This window comes from Acipenser ruthenus, chromosome 5, assembly GCF_902713425.1.
Source record: "Acipenser ruthenus chromosome 5, fAciRut3.2 maternal haplotype, whole genome shotgun sequence".
Taxonomy (NCBI): Eukaryota; Metazoa; Chordata; class Actinopteri; order Acipenseriformes; family Acipenseridae; genus Acipenser; species Acipenser ruthenus.
The window spans coordinates 80,696,872-80,713,734 of NC_081193.1; the positions used below are offsets into that span (position 1 = coordinate 80,696,872).

At 36.9% G+C, this 16,863-nt stretch overlaps 2 protein-coding genes across 2 annotated transcripts in view; one reads left to right on the forward strand and one right to left on the reverse strand.

Annotated features, from left to right (window-relative positions):
* Positions 1-12,995, reverse strand: part of LOC117402568 (2-oxoisovalerate dehydrogenase subunit beta, mitochondrial-like) — a 98,393-nt gene extending 85,398 nt beyond the window's left edge. Inside the window, exons 1-2 of the mRNA XM_059024794.1 lie at positions 12,932-12,995; positions 895-1,043 (exon numbers count right to left, since the gene is read on the reverse strand). Of these exons, the coding sequence (XP_058880777.1) occupies positions 895-1,043; positions 12,932-12,995 (213 nt within the window). The remainder of the gene's footprint in view (positions 1-894; positions 1,044-12,931) is intronic.
* Positions 12,996-16,086: 3,091 nt separating this feature from the next.
* The window catches only part of LOC117403106 (elongation of very long chain fatty acids protein 4-like), a 29,743-nt gene continuing 28,966 nt past the window's right edge, over positions 16,087-16,863 (forward strand). Inside the window, exon 1 of the mRNA XM_059024608.1 lies at positions 16,087-16,436. The gene's annotated coding sequence lies outside the window, so the exon portion shown is untranslated. The remainder of the gene's footprint in view (positions 16,437-16,863) is intronic.

The following is a 16,863-nucleotide window of genomic DNA, read 5'->3' on the forward strand; positions in this document are numbered from 1 at the left end:
TGAAATGTAGGCTTTGACGTTAGAGATTAAGCACAAGCAGCATCTATAGCATGTCTATGGGCTGTATCTTGTTGAAAATCAAGCACTGTCTGCTCGAACATATAGTACAAAAACAAAAACAAAAAAAACGAGGAAATACCACCTTAGACTATAAATAATGCTTCTGGCAGTACAAACTACCACCCTGTGGCAGTCTAAAACTCCAAAATACAGTAATTCTTACTTCTAAATATATAACATTGAATCTTATTGTTATGTTTTACTACGGGATAGAGCTGACCCAAGCATAGCAATCAACACATTCACATTAAGCTGGACAGAGATTATGTGGCTGTCCTTCACTCTCCGCCTTGGTTAACCAACACAACCAAAATGACCGTTAATCTTTTGTTAAACAATTGAAAGCTGTCTTTGATTTAGAACTATAAAAGACTTCTGAATATATTAACACACAACACAAATCATAACCAGTGCAGGTATTCTGAAACTTTTATAGGAGGCTAACAGTTTGTTGTAGATTGGTGCAAAATTAATACAGTTATCGTGTTCACAATGTAGAGTGTGACAGACATGTGTATCATTTAAATGTTAGTAACATTTAACCTACTAGATAGATTACTTTATAGAGCACTGATTCTATCTGTAACAGTTTAAACGCAGAGACATAAGTGGTGCAATCGGCAACCTAATTTCTTAAACTTTTTTTTTTTTTTTTTTCAAACTTGGGACATTGAGATTGTGAAAAAATGCCTTATTCTGTATTGTGAGATACTGCGTGAAAGGCTGTTTACTGTTTCCTTTTATAATACTTAGAAATTAAAATACAGGACCTTAAGGTTATGAATAGAACATTTCCTCACAAGCAAATTCTTCCCAAACACATTATTTGCTTACCTTAACTCCAGGACAATGTGCAAAGAAGGCCTCTGGACTCTGGGAGTGGTATAGGGATCCATGGACCAAAAAACCCCAGGGTGCTCGGATTGTCAAACTCCCATAGTCAAACAGGTTCTCAGAGCGGTAACGGTATTTAGCAGCCTCATCTACAATTTAAAGACCGCAAGATTAAGAAGTATGTGTACTATGGGTAGGATGGATGCCATAACTATTACTCTGACATAGTACGGAGAGGCTGTCTTCATTCTGAGCATTTGCATCAAAAATAAAAGTAACAAAATAAAAAATGCACTTGTATACAGACACTGGTGGATTACCAATAAAATCATATCGACACAAACACTCACACAACTTACAAGACCAATTACCTTCAGAATACATTCAGTCAACTGTATTTATTTAAATTGGTTATAATTATCTACAGTTATAGGAGACTACATTCATTCAAAATCAAGCATATAGAACGCACTGTAAAAAAACATACCTGGTCAAAGGCAGGGTAGATGTTTCATCAGCATCACACCAGTTACTGCAATTCCAATACTGAAGCCCACAATTCCACGCTCGCACAATGGAGTATTGAAGATCCTGTCTTGACCTATGAAAGGGTAAGGAGGGAGGGGTTAACAAACAGAAAAAAGCATAGTGTTTATTATTAGATGTGATGGCTGCATCCGAGTAGGTCTATGAAGGAATATATCATTACATTTTTAATGAAAAAGCACAAAACAATTCAAAAACTCAAATAGCCAGGCTAAACAGCACCAAAAATCAGACAGTGGAGCTAATGCAAAACCAACCTTAGTTTATTTGATTTTCTCAGTTTTGTTTTTATTTTTGAGAAGTTAATAAAATAATGCAACGCACCACCTATCTTTTAGATTCAGGTTCTTCATAAAAAGATGATTAAAAAACGTGTTAATTGTGCAATTGATGTCCCCTAGTTTCTCAGCGGAAAATGGTGCTAAAAAAAAAAAAAAAACTAGGCCATTGTGACAGGAGTGAAAGGAGTCCCTCTTGTAATTCACCCTCCCGACTACTGGCAACGCTGTGCAGGAAGGACCAAGACAGAGGAGAAAGGCTGAGTCATGGTTGGGGCAGAAGCCACAGTGGGGGTGGCCATCTTAACTTGGGGCAGGACCTCATGGTTGAGCCCCATTATTGCAATCAGCTGTCCTGTGCTCGACGATTGGCTGAGGTGGGGCAGTGCACCGAGTGTTTGGGTGGGGCTCGGCACTATTTAGGCTGTGGGGTTCGGCCATTTGGGTTCCCTGTGCTGGATTAACACCCGCAAGAGACGTGTTGGTTTGTTTGTTTTCACAACTGAAGCCCTGTGTTTGCAGATCCTTGACGAGCTGTGTGTTTTCCCTTGCTTTCCCTACCCCTTTGGATACCTGGACGGATCTGCAGCGCAGCACCTTTTGTCTCTGTGCCTTTGTGTTTGTGAAGCCTCAGGAGGGAGCTGAGGCAGCAGCTGGAGGACGCCGGTTGTCACCGCGTGGAGGAACCACGTGATTGTTTTGTTTTTGTGTTTCTGTGTAGTGCGGGACGGTTTTATTTACTGTTTTTATTTCAACCCTTGATTACTATTGCTAGTATTAAAGGGGGTTTCTTATTTTGGTTTGTGCAATACTGTACCTGTCTTTGACCCCTGCTATTATTCTCCATATGGAATATTAATAAAACCCTGCCCTGCCTTGCTGGTGCGCAGGTTGTACCTCACTTGCTTCCTGTCTCCATCACTTCTGGGTCACGTCACTTCCTCCCATAACCCACCACAGCCATATTATGGAAGAAAATGAAAACAGCAGAGTTGGAGTCGAGTCACTGGTCTTCGAGTCCGAGTCAAATCCATAAGTGTCGAGTAGAGTCCGAGCCAAATCCATAAGTGTCGAGTAGAGTCCGAGCCCCAAGGTCCCGAGTCGAGTCCAAGTGAACCCAAGATCCAGTCAGTGCACTGTTACACCTAAAAAAGCATGCATTTTTCGATCACTCCAAATATCAACTGTGGTTGATACACAGGCTGCCTTTGCTAGATCCGCTTTTATCTTGTTTTTAAGATCCTTTTCTTTATGTTTTATTTTTTAATTTAGTGTAGATCGCCATCAAACAATACTTATTGTCTACAACTCCAAGAAAATGATGAACATTATCACTCTCAACAATGCCGAGTCGAAGGCTGCAGCTGACAATTAAATTTGTAACGATACTCACTGATAGCCATCTGTCTTGGGTGGTTGCTTGTATATCTTCCAACTTCCTTAACATGTGAAGTTATTTATTTAGTATTTCCCTCACTTGCACTTCCTGCATGGCCTGCAATGTACACTTTTAATATAAAGTGAAGATGGTACAAATTATAACTTTGGGTTTCTAATGTTTATTATTTTAACTATGAATTTTAGGGTTTATTTTTTTAATACCCTACCTGCCAAATTCTGTTTTTTAATTTTTTAATACTAGTCAAAATATTTTAAATATTTTTTTTTTGTTTTTACAGATTCTCAGTATTGCTGCTAGCACAGATGGAGAAATAGAAGTTATTCAACACATTATTTAAAATATGGTTTTAAATCACTGTTAAGAATTTTAAAAAGGTTCAAAAAATTAAAAAACAGAGATGACTGTAAAGCTAATATTTGTAAACCTGAATTGCATCACTTGAGGAGAAACAGTACTTGACGCCATGTTCACAGTGCATGTGGATCTGCCAGACCCTTTACTGTATCTCCATATCCTGTAGTAGTATGCATTATTTACTTTGTAAATATTAAGGCTACAGCACTACAAAGTACGGCTTAATAGTTGTAGTAATAGAAACGTGATTTCATTTAAAAAAATAAAAAAAAAATTCAGAAAGTCACAAGTCAATGAGTTAAGTCCAAACGTCTCGATCTTAGATTCATGAGTTTGACTTTTGAAAATTGTGACTCGAGTCCGAGCCCTCCACCTCTGCTGTATATTAATGTACTAAAGTTAGGAGTGGTTTTTTTGTGTTCTACATGAAAGTTATGTGAATAGGAAGAATAAGAATATGTGGTGAGGTTGGAGTCAATTGTCAAAAATGGTAACTCACTTTCAAACGTTTGTGAAATAAACCAGAAGTTGATCTACTGTATGTACTTCCACAGTCCTCAACACTACAGAACTAAACGGCTCGCCAGTAGCAGACTTCACGTCATCTTACTTGGAGGGGAAGTGAGAATTGCAACCAGAGTCCTGACCTGGAACATGTACCTGAATCATGACCCTACACTGACAGCCAGTGTCAAACACACACTGATATGCAAGAGTCTGAGACTCTCCTATGTGTAACTACAGCAAGGATTAAAATAAATAAATAAATAAATACCACAAGAGACATTTATATCTTACTGTTTTTAATCTGAACCCTTCAATAACTCTTTTGGGTGCCAGTATAGTCTGTATTTAAGGGTGCTTTCCAGATTTTGCGAAGTCAAATACACTGTTATTCTCAGGTCTTTATAACTGAATGGATATGTTCTCATCACAAATTATAGGTCATAAAGAAAACTCTTGGCCTACATACTAAAGCCACAGCAAACATGTTTTTTAGAAGGGAAAACAAATACAGGCTCTATATTTTTCAACTAGTAGGAACTTGGAATTATTTTCTGCGGAAGCGTCCTAGTGCCCAGTAAAAAAAAAAAAAAAAGTATCTCCTAAAGTCCTATGTAGGATATTTTTTTGTTTGTTTGTTTGTTTGTTTGTTTTATTGGCACTAGGACGCTTCCGTACTTTTCTGCTTCCAATGACGCACTGAATGTTTTTTTTTTTTTGTGTGTCCACCATACAATTTTGCTACTAAATCAACAGTATTTGTATAAACAGTAAAGTTGTTTGAGACTGATATTATGAACAGCATGAGCCGTTTATTTCAATGTTTTTTTTAATAACATCTCTCCATTTCAACACAATATTAGCTAAACAATTAACCCAACCCTATAGATGGTTTCGTAGAACATAGTGCCTTGTGTGTGGCAGATTTTCTGGTTTGATGTAGCTGTGGAGTAATTACAGAAGTTGCATAAATCTTACCTGTGGTGCACATCCACACCCTGTATAGGTCTTACATGTGCAGTTTTAAAAGAAGCAAACATTATAGCAAACATCTATTTTTAATTTTGATGAATAATAAATAAATAAATAAATAAAAATAAAACATAAGTTTTCTGAGGAACCAAAACAAGTTAATCTTTCTGGATAAGGGGGCACTTTCCTGCGTCATTCTCTTCAGCAGTCAATATAATCTAAGCAGCAACATAAGGAATGCTGCAAACAGCCAGTCTTTTTATAGCAACATTCATTTATATGGTAATGAGACCGTTCTAAACTGACGTCTGTTCTCCATTTCCCTTGTTCTCGAAATAAGAGTTCTGTTTGAACTCCTGTTTTTAGGTGAAAAGCAACGGCCCTGCATTATTTGAAGTCGTGTGCGTCAGCCACAGAGAAGGTATCATGCACTGTCTGTTTGGATTAACCTGCCTGGAGTATAAATAGAACTTGAAGAAGCTCCAGTTTAAAGCAGTTTTTCAACAGCACAGTCTGTAAGAGGAAACTACAGGCTGTATATTTACAGATTTGAATCAGCCACACATCATGACGACATATAGCACTGACTAGCTGAAAATAGTCAACACATTGAGATTGTATCAAGTGAACATTTGGGTGCACATCTATATTCTTGTCTGAATTAGAACAGCTTTTTTATGTTTTGGTTACTGCCTTCAGCAGTGTTACATATGAAATGAAAGTCTTCAAGAGACTACCCCACGATCATACTTTAACCCCTTGTCTGCTGAGGCCCTTTTGATGCTCTGCGCTACAAGAATGTTGTGATTTTGGGAGTTAGCTGTTTTACACCAAAATTACCATATGTTCCATTTAAGATACCCCAGGCAAACGATATATATGTATACATATATAAAAAAAACCACGTGGTTCCTTTGAGCCTCTGATCGCTGACCTCAATCGTCACTGGAGAAAAAAAACTAACAAAGCCACATCATAGATAAGGCCCTGTGAAAATCTGACATTTTCTTTAAAATTCACGGCATAGCTTGTGAATCGGTGTTGTAATTAACAGCCTGTAGGTAAAGCGTACCTGCAAGGCCAGCTTTCAGTTCTACGTCAGATGCACGTTCACCATTTAGGTCTTGCAAAACAAATACAATGTGTAACCCATACTGATCTTGGGCATCAGTCAACTTGTCAGTGTGACCACTGACAAGCAACCAGACTGTACCAATTCCATAATCTCCTGCTTGTGATTCTCAGCAACTTTAGGTAAGTATTCACGTCTCAGCTGGGCTGATGAAGGAATTACTCGACCATTTGATACATTCAGTCTGAAGAATTTAGGTAACTTTTGGTTGTCCAATTTTTCACGAGGGATATTTGCGCAAACAAGCGCCTCGGTAACATCAAAATGTAATGTGTTTCCTGCTTCACGGTTTTCAGTGCACTTTTGGAACATGGTGTCACCGTTTTTTGTTTCTTTGTAAGTAAAGCAATCGCAGTACTGTTCTGGGTTTCCACCTTTCTCTTTCAGTGAATACTTGAATCTAAATGCCTGTCAACAGCCGATTCTCGGTAGTGATCTACAGTAACGTTGCAGGACGTACAGAAGAGCTTACCTCCATCGCTGTGTAAAACTCCTGCTGGATACTGCTTTACGTGATCTGCTGCAGACACATTTTTTGTCTTTTTAGAGCCATCCATTTTCTTGTTTACAGTGTGCAGTATTTTAATTTCCCGCCTAGACTGCAAAGTCACATGACAATCACTGCACAGCACTATGTGCATGGCACACAGCAGAGCCGTATAATTTAATTAATGTGATTTTTTTTGTATGAAATAAATAACTATGAAATAACTTATTTGTATTTCTTAAGAATATTGTAAAAAAAAATGCGGTATTGGGCTAATTTCACGATTTCTACGCAGCCCATAAAATCGATTTACACAGGGCCTTAATCATACAGTATATGGTCACAGATTTCAAGTGCCTACCCACACACGTGAGATGTTTCAATAATGATAATGTCGGTCGACATGACAACCTCAAAAGCAGAAGGGTCTTTCTGTATCGTCACATCAATAAGAGAATGCAGGTGCATCACTTCAAAGCTAATTCCACAAAAACACAAGCTGGTAGCACAGCTCCTAATCAAAGGAGAAATGTTGTTTTTATTATCGATCCTCTTTGCAGAGAAACAAAAGTTACACGCAGATTGTTTTAAATGTGCTCTGTTTTTTTTTTTAAAAAAAAACATGTTTTTAATTAGGATGTATCTGGTACGTCCGGCAGCACTGAGCAAGCAGTTTTCAGGACGTAACAGATATGTCTGGCAGCACAGAAGTGGTTAATAATGAATGCTTGTGCATTAAAAAAATAATATTTTGGTGGAAATGCATTAATCTTATTTTATTCCCGCAGTAACACTGTATAGTAGAGGCACCTGTCATTATGTCACTTATAATCCAAATGTGTTAAAGAATATCCAAAATGGAGAAACGTACCTTTTTCACAGCCTGTTGAATCATATACCTTGGGAGCCACAAGACTGATTTGTTATAGCTATTATATTTTTAAAATTAAACCACAAACATGTGTATACACACACAGGATTAATACTAAAGCTGGAAAACGAAAACAAATGGTGTTCTTCACTGCAATACTTTAAGAGACTGGATAATAGGTTCCTAAAAAATAAAAAAAAAGTCTCCTAGCTCCTCGATTTATAAGGTTTTTTTTCCCCCTTGTGGAAATTATTAGCTCAGGAAAGGAAACTTGGAATTAATCCCAGGAAATATACTGTGTATTCTTATTTTGTTTTTTACATTTTATTAACAAACAGTTCAGAGAATCTGTCAACCATTTTATAGTCTTGTATGCAGGACAATATCCAGCTGATCAAGACCAAAAATTATACAAGCTAATAAATAAAAGAAAAACATATGTTGCATTTAATTTTAACAGGCATTTTACATTTCACGTGGCAGCCTCTGTGAAACCATAATCCTAAAAGTATACACTTCTTGCGACTCGCATCATTCTATCACAAGACTGTCTTGTAATTATGAATCTCGTGTTCCTAACAAAGCCTATATGCTTTATAGTTTTCTCCAAAAGTTTCTTTGTACTCAATTGCCAAAGTGGGGGGAAAACAAGTCTTATGCTTTCAGCAATATCACTGATTTAAGTTACTGTCTGCCACTCAGTGGATACTACAATATTACACACATCATCTACTTGAGCATTGGCTAGCTGAAAAGAAAGCGCTGGATTAGCTGGGCATGGAACATAATTCACTAGGACCAAATACATGCACAATTGTTTTTATAATAGAAGTACATCCAATGGGTGAATAACCACTAGAAAGGTACTGGCATAAACCTTTATTGCACTTTCTCTCCATTCTTTGAGTTTCTTAAATTGTATTGCACTGAAATCATTCAGTGCAATGCCATGGCATAAGCCACATACTCAGACTTGACTGGCACATTTATACAATTAAACATGGCCAAACAAATCAAAGACATGACACTGATTAACTGAGAATGAACATAAATGTTTCCTAGTCTGGGCACAGTTTGCAAACCTCAGTTTGAAAAAAAAAAAAAGAAAAGAAAATCTAATTTACATGCATTAAATGATCTGCATTTAACTCCTAAAAGTGAGGAATGGATAGAGGCAGAGGTATTTTGTTTAATTTGCAATGAAAACCAATACATCGTTTAATTTTTTCATGAAAAAAAATATATTGGGATAAAATGTAGCAGTATACTGTAACTTATTGTACAGCTTTAAATACATTTCTGCTTGACAGTCATTTGAGTATTATTAACGGTTTCTTAAGTAAAATGGGAGGGTAAAACAGCAAACCTTTATTGGATACCAATAATATAAAATACTGCAGTGTGTCAAATTAGACAACACCATGTCAAAGTATATGGTTAGCATCATTGATTTGGCTTGGCAGGAGGGTAAAACAAAGTTGCAATGAAACATTTATTTTTTGCTGGACAACACTGATAATGGAACTTGATTATGATACTCGTAGAATACTTCTGTGTGTCAAATATGAAACCCATGACGGAAGATGACAAAGAGAATCCTAGGATACAGTTGTGTACTGAACATGAAGCCATTACTTCAAAGCATTTGGTCTTTGTCATCCAAAAGGTCATGACCACAATATTGCAGTCACGTTAGATCAATCAACGTGAAGGGCACAGTAAATGTTTTGCCAAAAGGACATTCAAGAATACTGAACACATGAAGTCGGCACCAAAAACGGTTTGTGTGCAAAACAAACAAGTAAGTATTTGCAAAAACAAAGTCTTTAAACCATCAAAAGGAATTATTAATTTGGAATGCCACAATATAAAGTCCTCAGACCACATTTTCAACAAATAAAAAAATACATTTTTCAAATATGACATCCATATAAAAAAATAAATAATTTTTTAACTGAAGTTATGGATCTATCCAAGCCAAAGCCAGTACATTAACATTTCCAGCTTATACTGTAATGCCATTAACATAAATGTTGCATTATATTACATTTCATTTTGGAACATATTGAACAGATGTGACTGGCTCATAGAGCTATATCAGAACAAATCTAAAAAACAAAGTCATCAGATTTAAAAAGGGCAAAACAAGATTTCCATACCCTGCTCCCACTCCATGCAAAAGTATAGTGCCAGCTAATATTAATATGAAATTAATATATAGTTTGATGACTGCTATACTATAAATTGATCTGCTTTGAAACCTAAACATGTGAGATCTACAGCTAACTGCAAATGGAGGAGCACAACAAGTAAATTATTTTAGGCTATTAGGTATCCCTTTATATCAGGGGTGTGCAATCCCGGTCCTGGAGGGCCGGTGTCCCTCCTGGCTTTTGTTCCAACTGTGTTCTAAATCAATTAGACCAATAATTGGTAATAATTGGTCCAATTAAGTAATTTAGGGCAAGGTTGGAACAAAAGCCAGGAGGGACACCGGCCCTCCAGGACCGGAATTGTGCACCCCTGCTTTATATGATCTAGATTGTATTTCTTACCTGTTTAATATCCTACTACATCTGCCCTCTTTCATACTCCATTGTTGTTTCTGCCAAGGCCATCATTTGCATTGCTAAATATTATTCAAACAATTCTCAACCAAGAACTGTATTTTCCAGTCACAGAAGGAGCATAAATTACAGATCCACGCCCCCTAGTGTTCATTTTTTAAACCACCTCACTTCAGAAATTCAGCTTTTAATAGTCTTTAGAGAAGCCACACATTGAGGTAGTATGTCTGGCAAATATTCACCAAGCAGAAAAAGCAATATAAAATTATAAAAAATAAAAAATAGCATACCCCTTTAAGTAACCTGTAAGATCTTGTAAACTCTTGGGAAGTTAAACTTATCTCATCAAAAATTTTAAAACTCAAAAACAACATTGGCAAAGGCAATAAGCGTTTCTACTATCTTTTTTTTTCTTTTTTATTTCCCTATACTGTAGCAAAATCTCAGTGTGTGTTCTAGTTTGTATAACAGCCTTCAGGAGATCTAGACAAAACGCCCCATAGACGTAGAAAGAGAAAATACTGTATATAGGACAGAATGTAAAGTCAACGATTACGATATAGATCAGTGGTTCTCACCTATGGGTCGCTCGCCTCGCCAGTAACATATAGCGAAAAATCGGAAATCTGAACGACACGATACATAAAAATACATAAAATCAAGGGCAGCTAACGTTGAATCGGAGGCACCCAACACTAGTGTAACAATTTTTTCCCTGCTCTTTTGAATTTGAGAAATTGCTTTTTGATCAACATCAAACAGCTGCAATTGACTTCTGACTGTTTGTTTATTTTCTAAGTTTTTTAAAACTTCAACTTGTTGTGCTAAAGTAAGAGTGGTATACGTCCTCTTAGAAGTCTCTATAACTGCAAGTCAAGTTGTTTGTGGTCACGCGGGCAACTCAACCAATGCAATTATCAGAACTAATTCTACAGGTGCATACAAAATCAACTGGCTGTTTCATGCAATTAAGTGAATTATGCAATTATCAGAGATGCATTTGAGAGTCAAATACCATGCAAACAAATAGCAATTATTCGATATACAATTAAGTGGAGTGCACTGTAATGCAATATATATTATACAGTGGAAACTTATTGACCTGTGGGAAGACTGTTGTTACCGACAGGGGGCTATAAAGCCCGAAACCTGGAGGAAACAATAGTCATCCCGAGGGGTATTTCATTTTCCACTATGAGCTAAGTCTGCAGCACATATTTAATAAACAAGTCAGTCAAAATAACAAGAGGCAAGGTTGGATAGTAAATATGACTTTATATACTGAAAAGCCATAAATATTTGCAAGCCTTTTGTTATGCGTTTTTTTGCGTACGAAAAAAAAAGTAAACATTTTTGGAATGAATATCTTAGTGCTGTACATATAATGAAGTAATATACTACTACCAGTGCAACAAGTCACCAGCATTTCTGGAGCTGAAACACAGTTGTTTAGAAGGAAGCAGAGCTTGTACTGCAGTTTGAGGAACCAGACCAGGCAGGAGACCTGTTACGAAATTAAGTGATAATGTGCCAGCAGACATCATCCTTGTAGCATAGCCTGCTGACCCGAGATGAGCACCTGTGGCCGAATGCATGGAAATGAAAAAAGTGTCACTCCATGCCTCAGAGGCTATGATAGGCAGGCCGCCGCAGGCTGACGGTGCCGTAGGTAAAAGTTATTGGAGACATTTTGGAGACCATTTATAAATGTGGAGAGATTGGACAGCGCTACTGAAAAACAAGTAGAAGATAAAAACCAGTTTGAAGTTTCAGTGGTGATGAGAGGGTAACAGAGGCAGAGGGAGAGGTTATATGGGATATTATGGAACGGCCGATGGGATGGGAACTGGAACAGCAGGAAATGCTATCTTCTTTGCTCTGTTTAAGGCAGCCTACTGACTAGAAGGAAATGCCTGGACTTCCACTTCTACGATGAGTTCTGGAACTGCGCCTAGGACCGTCAGGGATGACAGGAACAGTCTGCTGTTTGATCGCAAAATCGTACCAAGCGATGAAGATGGAGTAATGGAAACAGTAGATTTGATTCAGGAGTGTTTATGCGGGTGGATGCTGCAAGAGTCAGCTGACAGCAGGAGATCGTCATCAGAGGCGTTCATTTCGGTATCCATGGTTACGCAGACTGATGCCCACTGTTATATTTAATTGATGAAAATGAAAATCCACTTGCAGTACAGTACGATTTAGCAGGATATATATAAAGTTATATAAAAAACGTACTATATTTGTCTCTTAGCCCAACGTTTGCCATGATTTGTTATATAGGAACATCTGAGACCTACAAAATGATTGTAATACAAATTGTGTCAAATTTACTGGAGTAGTTTTTGGCTTACTTTGATCATGCAGAGTACTAAAGCAGCACATCTTACTATAAGAGAGCTTATCATAATCCAGTTAAGAACAGCAACCCGGTAATCGAGTGGATTCATTATGGTGGGTAACCTTATTCATTATTTTAGGTGTAGTTCTTCCTGAAATGTATAACCTTCCAGTGCACTGAAACTAGCCCTACTGCTTTGGAAGAGTACCAGTGGACTCCAGAGTACTAATATTAACCTAAAGTGTAAGGTATGTAGAAGTTAATTTGCATGGTTTTTTAACAGTTTTATGAAATACAAGGTAATTATACATTTTTAAAACACCCGTCATGAGAACATCCAAACCAAACTACAAAACAAATATGTTTTCAGAGTTAATTTGAGCTCTTTAGGAGAGTGCATCCCTACAATACGAACCGAACCGGCAACTAAATGGCAGCTCTGCTTGAGTTCTCAGCTGGCAAAGAATGAAGACCGTGTTTATTAAAAACCTTTGGGGATGGTTTTAGGCTTGCATTGTTTCAAAGCTAAGTATGTGCCGATTGGCGTGCAGTGGGAAAGGTTTGCATGTTTTCAATACCTTACCTGCGGTTGGATCCTTAGCTAGAGTGTTATCCAAGGCACTTGTTATAGACTGGAACAGATTCATTTTCTGGGTTTAGCCTACAAGTACAAAATAAATAATAATACACATTTGTTAGAGCAGATTTCAGTATGGCCTCTAACAATCCAAATGCTGAAGAAAGCGCAGTGGGTTAAATTTCATTTAAAAAAAATAAAAATAAAAAAATAAAAAAATGGGGCCAAATTTTGATTAGCATAACTGTTACTAGCCATGACTGACATTTGGTTAGCAGATGACATTGGCCGGTATTTTGTTTCGCAATGGCAAAATATAAGTCAGAAAAAACACCTTGTTGCCTTTTTTTTTTTTTTTGGCCAAATAACAGTTTAAAAAAAATAAAAGCACAATACAAGTCAGTGTGTATAGCCACGATGGGTAGCATGTTATGGATGATTTATTGTTCATAATTTACTAATTCCTACATCTCATAAATTCTTTATTTTTCCTGTGCATCAGGCATTTGCTGTTTATCAGTGAACTTTGAAAAGAACCTAAGCAATCACTACATACATGCAACTGGATACATAACTGGTTAAAAACAGAAGAACTGCAACGGGCAGTACTGTGTGATAAACGGCCGTTACAGATTCTATCCTGTCGGTGAGAGATGAGTTAAGATGCTCACTTGTTGCGCACAGGGTTGTTGGTTCACACCCAGCCTCCGCCCTGTTACAGAAGCATAGAGTACGAGGAGAAACCCATTGTTGGGGCCATGTACTCAGTTGGGTGCCATACTGTATGTGCTTTAATCCCTGTTGTTAACCTACATCAGTGACTTAGATGGAGGGAAAATTAGCAAGCTTACAATGCAAAGATACAAAGCTTGAGGGAGTGGCAAACATGCTTCCAGTTACCCAGGAAATCCTGAAGGATTTAGACCATATAAAGAACTGGGACGAAATGTGGAAAATTGTATTTAATGTTAACAAATTTAAAAAGTGTTAGACACCGGTCACAATAATGTAGGATCCAAATACAAAATGGGTGGTACAGAACTAACGTAAGCCTGCCAAGAAAAAAATACTGGGTGTTTTAATAAACTCATTGTGGGGAAGTAATTAAAAAGCAAACATTATTCTCGGTATATAGTCAAAAGTGTACAGTACAAATCAAAAGGAAGTGATTTTAAGGTTGTACAATACACTGGGGAGACTTCATGTAGAATACTGTGTTCAGTTCTGGTCACTGTGGTCATTGCTGCTTGTGTATTTGGGCAGTGACATCTTTGTTCGTCTTTTCTCAGCAGTAAGTCGCGTTGCCGTTTGTGTACTCGGGTAGTCACCTCTTTTGCTGTTGATTTTAATACACACATCACTATACTGTACTCGAATTTAAGACACAGGCTATTTTTCAGAAGAAAAAAATGGTTTAAAAACTACATCTTAAATACAGGCATATAAATGCTGTGAATGACTACTGAGTGAAGTTTGTATTTCTGCAACTAAAGAATTTACCACTTTAAACACACTTAGAATATAAACCAAAATTAAACCAAAATGCATCAATAATAGAAGTACTGCATATACATCACTATGGCTACGTGTATCTGAATATTGTAATAATAGATTCTCATTCATAATATACTTTCAAGTATTGCGTGCATAAAAACTAGGGCTGTCAAGTAATCGCAGTTAAATTCTGCGGTTAACGCACTCCTGTCTTGTCCCTCTTCGCATACCGTAATTAATTTCCTGTGGCATCATTTTAGTGCATGCCAGGAGTGAATGAGTGTAGTCACCGTTTGAATATAAAATTAGTCAGAGAACCGCATTTTGTAGCAAAGCACTCAAACTAAAGGACTTGTGAATGGGACGTTTATTTTTTTATTTTTGTTTTACTTTCTGACGGTTCATTGGATAAAAAGAGGGTTACTTGTATCTACTGTCAAAGTGAGTTCCAGTATCACAGAAGTGCATCTAGTCTGCTGTACCACCTGCGTGCTAAACATGCTTTCACTTCTCAAAATACACTTTCTAGTAGTTTTACGGCTGTAGACAACAACAATACAAAAACAAATGAAACCTGTCAGTTTAGAAATTCAGGATCGCTGCAAACCCATGAATCAAGCTCAGTACGATACTATACCAGTGCTGTTGGATAGCTACCGACTGCAGACCCGTTGTAGATTTGTTTTATTTCAACAACCACATTTATTTTAAATTTATATTATTTACCATTATGGAGGATATTATAACCGTTACTCGATGAATGTTCAGTTTTATTTAGGCAATTTCAAGTTATTAATAAGTTCAAGTTAGAACGTCAGTTTATTATGAGTAAATTAAACTGATAATTGTATATGTAAGGTGAGTAATAAACTGACTGGTGATTTAGCAGTTGGTTCAACAATTGAACAACAATGCTGGTTTGTAAGTAAATATAAAAATTTAAACAAACCCAGAAATAGGAGAATATGGTTTTTATGCTGGGTTGTTTTTTGGATGATGATAACAACAGCATGCGTAATAAAACACTTAAATGAGATGGGTGCAGTAATTATCAATTAAATATGCAATTAAAACCAAGATTAATTGATATTATTTTTAATCGCTTGACAGCCCTAATAAAAACATATAATCTGCAGATAACCAATACACTAAAAGGTTAGGCTAAAGTATGTAATACAAGCGGTAATTGTACGCATTTAAAGTTGTCTTTGTTTGGGAAGATGTCTTTCCAATATCGTGGTGGAGAAAGGGTGTACTGTGACAGTCTGTGTCCAAGAGGGTCTAGTTGTAACCCTCTTTACTCACAAAATGAAAATGTTCAAAAACAAATATATGTATACAATTTAGATAGCAGGGTTTGCATTAGTGTTTTCACTTGGGTTTAATCAGATCTGTATTATGTCAGCCAAGAACACACACAAAAATAAGAAAGAGGCATGTTGATAGGGGGCTTGTGACAGCGAGTGTCTTGTTTTTTTAAAACAAGTTTATCACACTAGCTATCCCTACTTTTTCTGGTGTCTCGGACACGGTATGTATTGTTGCGGTGTTGTAATAATAATTAAGTACGATACCTTACAAAATCCTACACGTAACATGACATATGCGTTTAAATTAATTTTGTACCTTTCACGTTTGTTTATTTTGTAACTAAAGCAGGTGTTCCTGAAGTCTGCTTCTGAGTAGTACAAGGACGGTTCTGCACTCAGATTCTTACCATACTCTGTAGGAGTTGGGTCAGGCTGGAACTAGGTGAAGTGAGCTGCATGTCGTTTCTGTGTTTCGAGTGTGGGTCACATTTAGGAAACAGTCGAAGCAACGTTAGTCCCAAACCGCTGTGCACATCGTTGGTGATATTAGCAGCTTTAGAAGAAGCTGCGCTTTTCAGTAAAAACTGCTGCCGCCATTGTTGCTGAAATCAGGAAGCTGAATCCACGTCGACAGGAGGCAGAAACCGTGTTGATTGATCGGCTAGGAAGTGCTTTCAACACACGTGAGGAAATCAAATGGATGAAAGGTAAAATAATTATAAGTAGTATTTATAATTATTATTTATATCAATACATTTTAAAATAGTCCAAAGAATTTATTGTTTTTTGTCCAAAAATAATGCATCGATCCCATATTTGGTGTATGTTTTCCATGGTTTAGTATGCTGTGCAGTCCAGTTTGTGTACTTTCCCCAAACTGTAGCAGTAAAATACCTGTTGCCACTACCTCTGTAGCATTTCTTTTTTATTAGTATTATTATAATAATTGTGTTTGTAAAGGAAATTATGTCAAAGATGTGCTATAACACTTTTTTTTTTTTTTTTTTAAATTAAACGTTCATAGGTTACAGGAGAAATTATTAGTAAAGCACACCCTAAATGTCAAGTGTGTTCTGTGTTTTCGGCAGGTATCATTTTGTCATGCTAGTCCATCACACTAGATTTAGGGCTGGT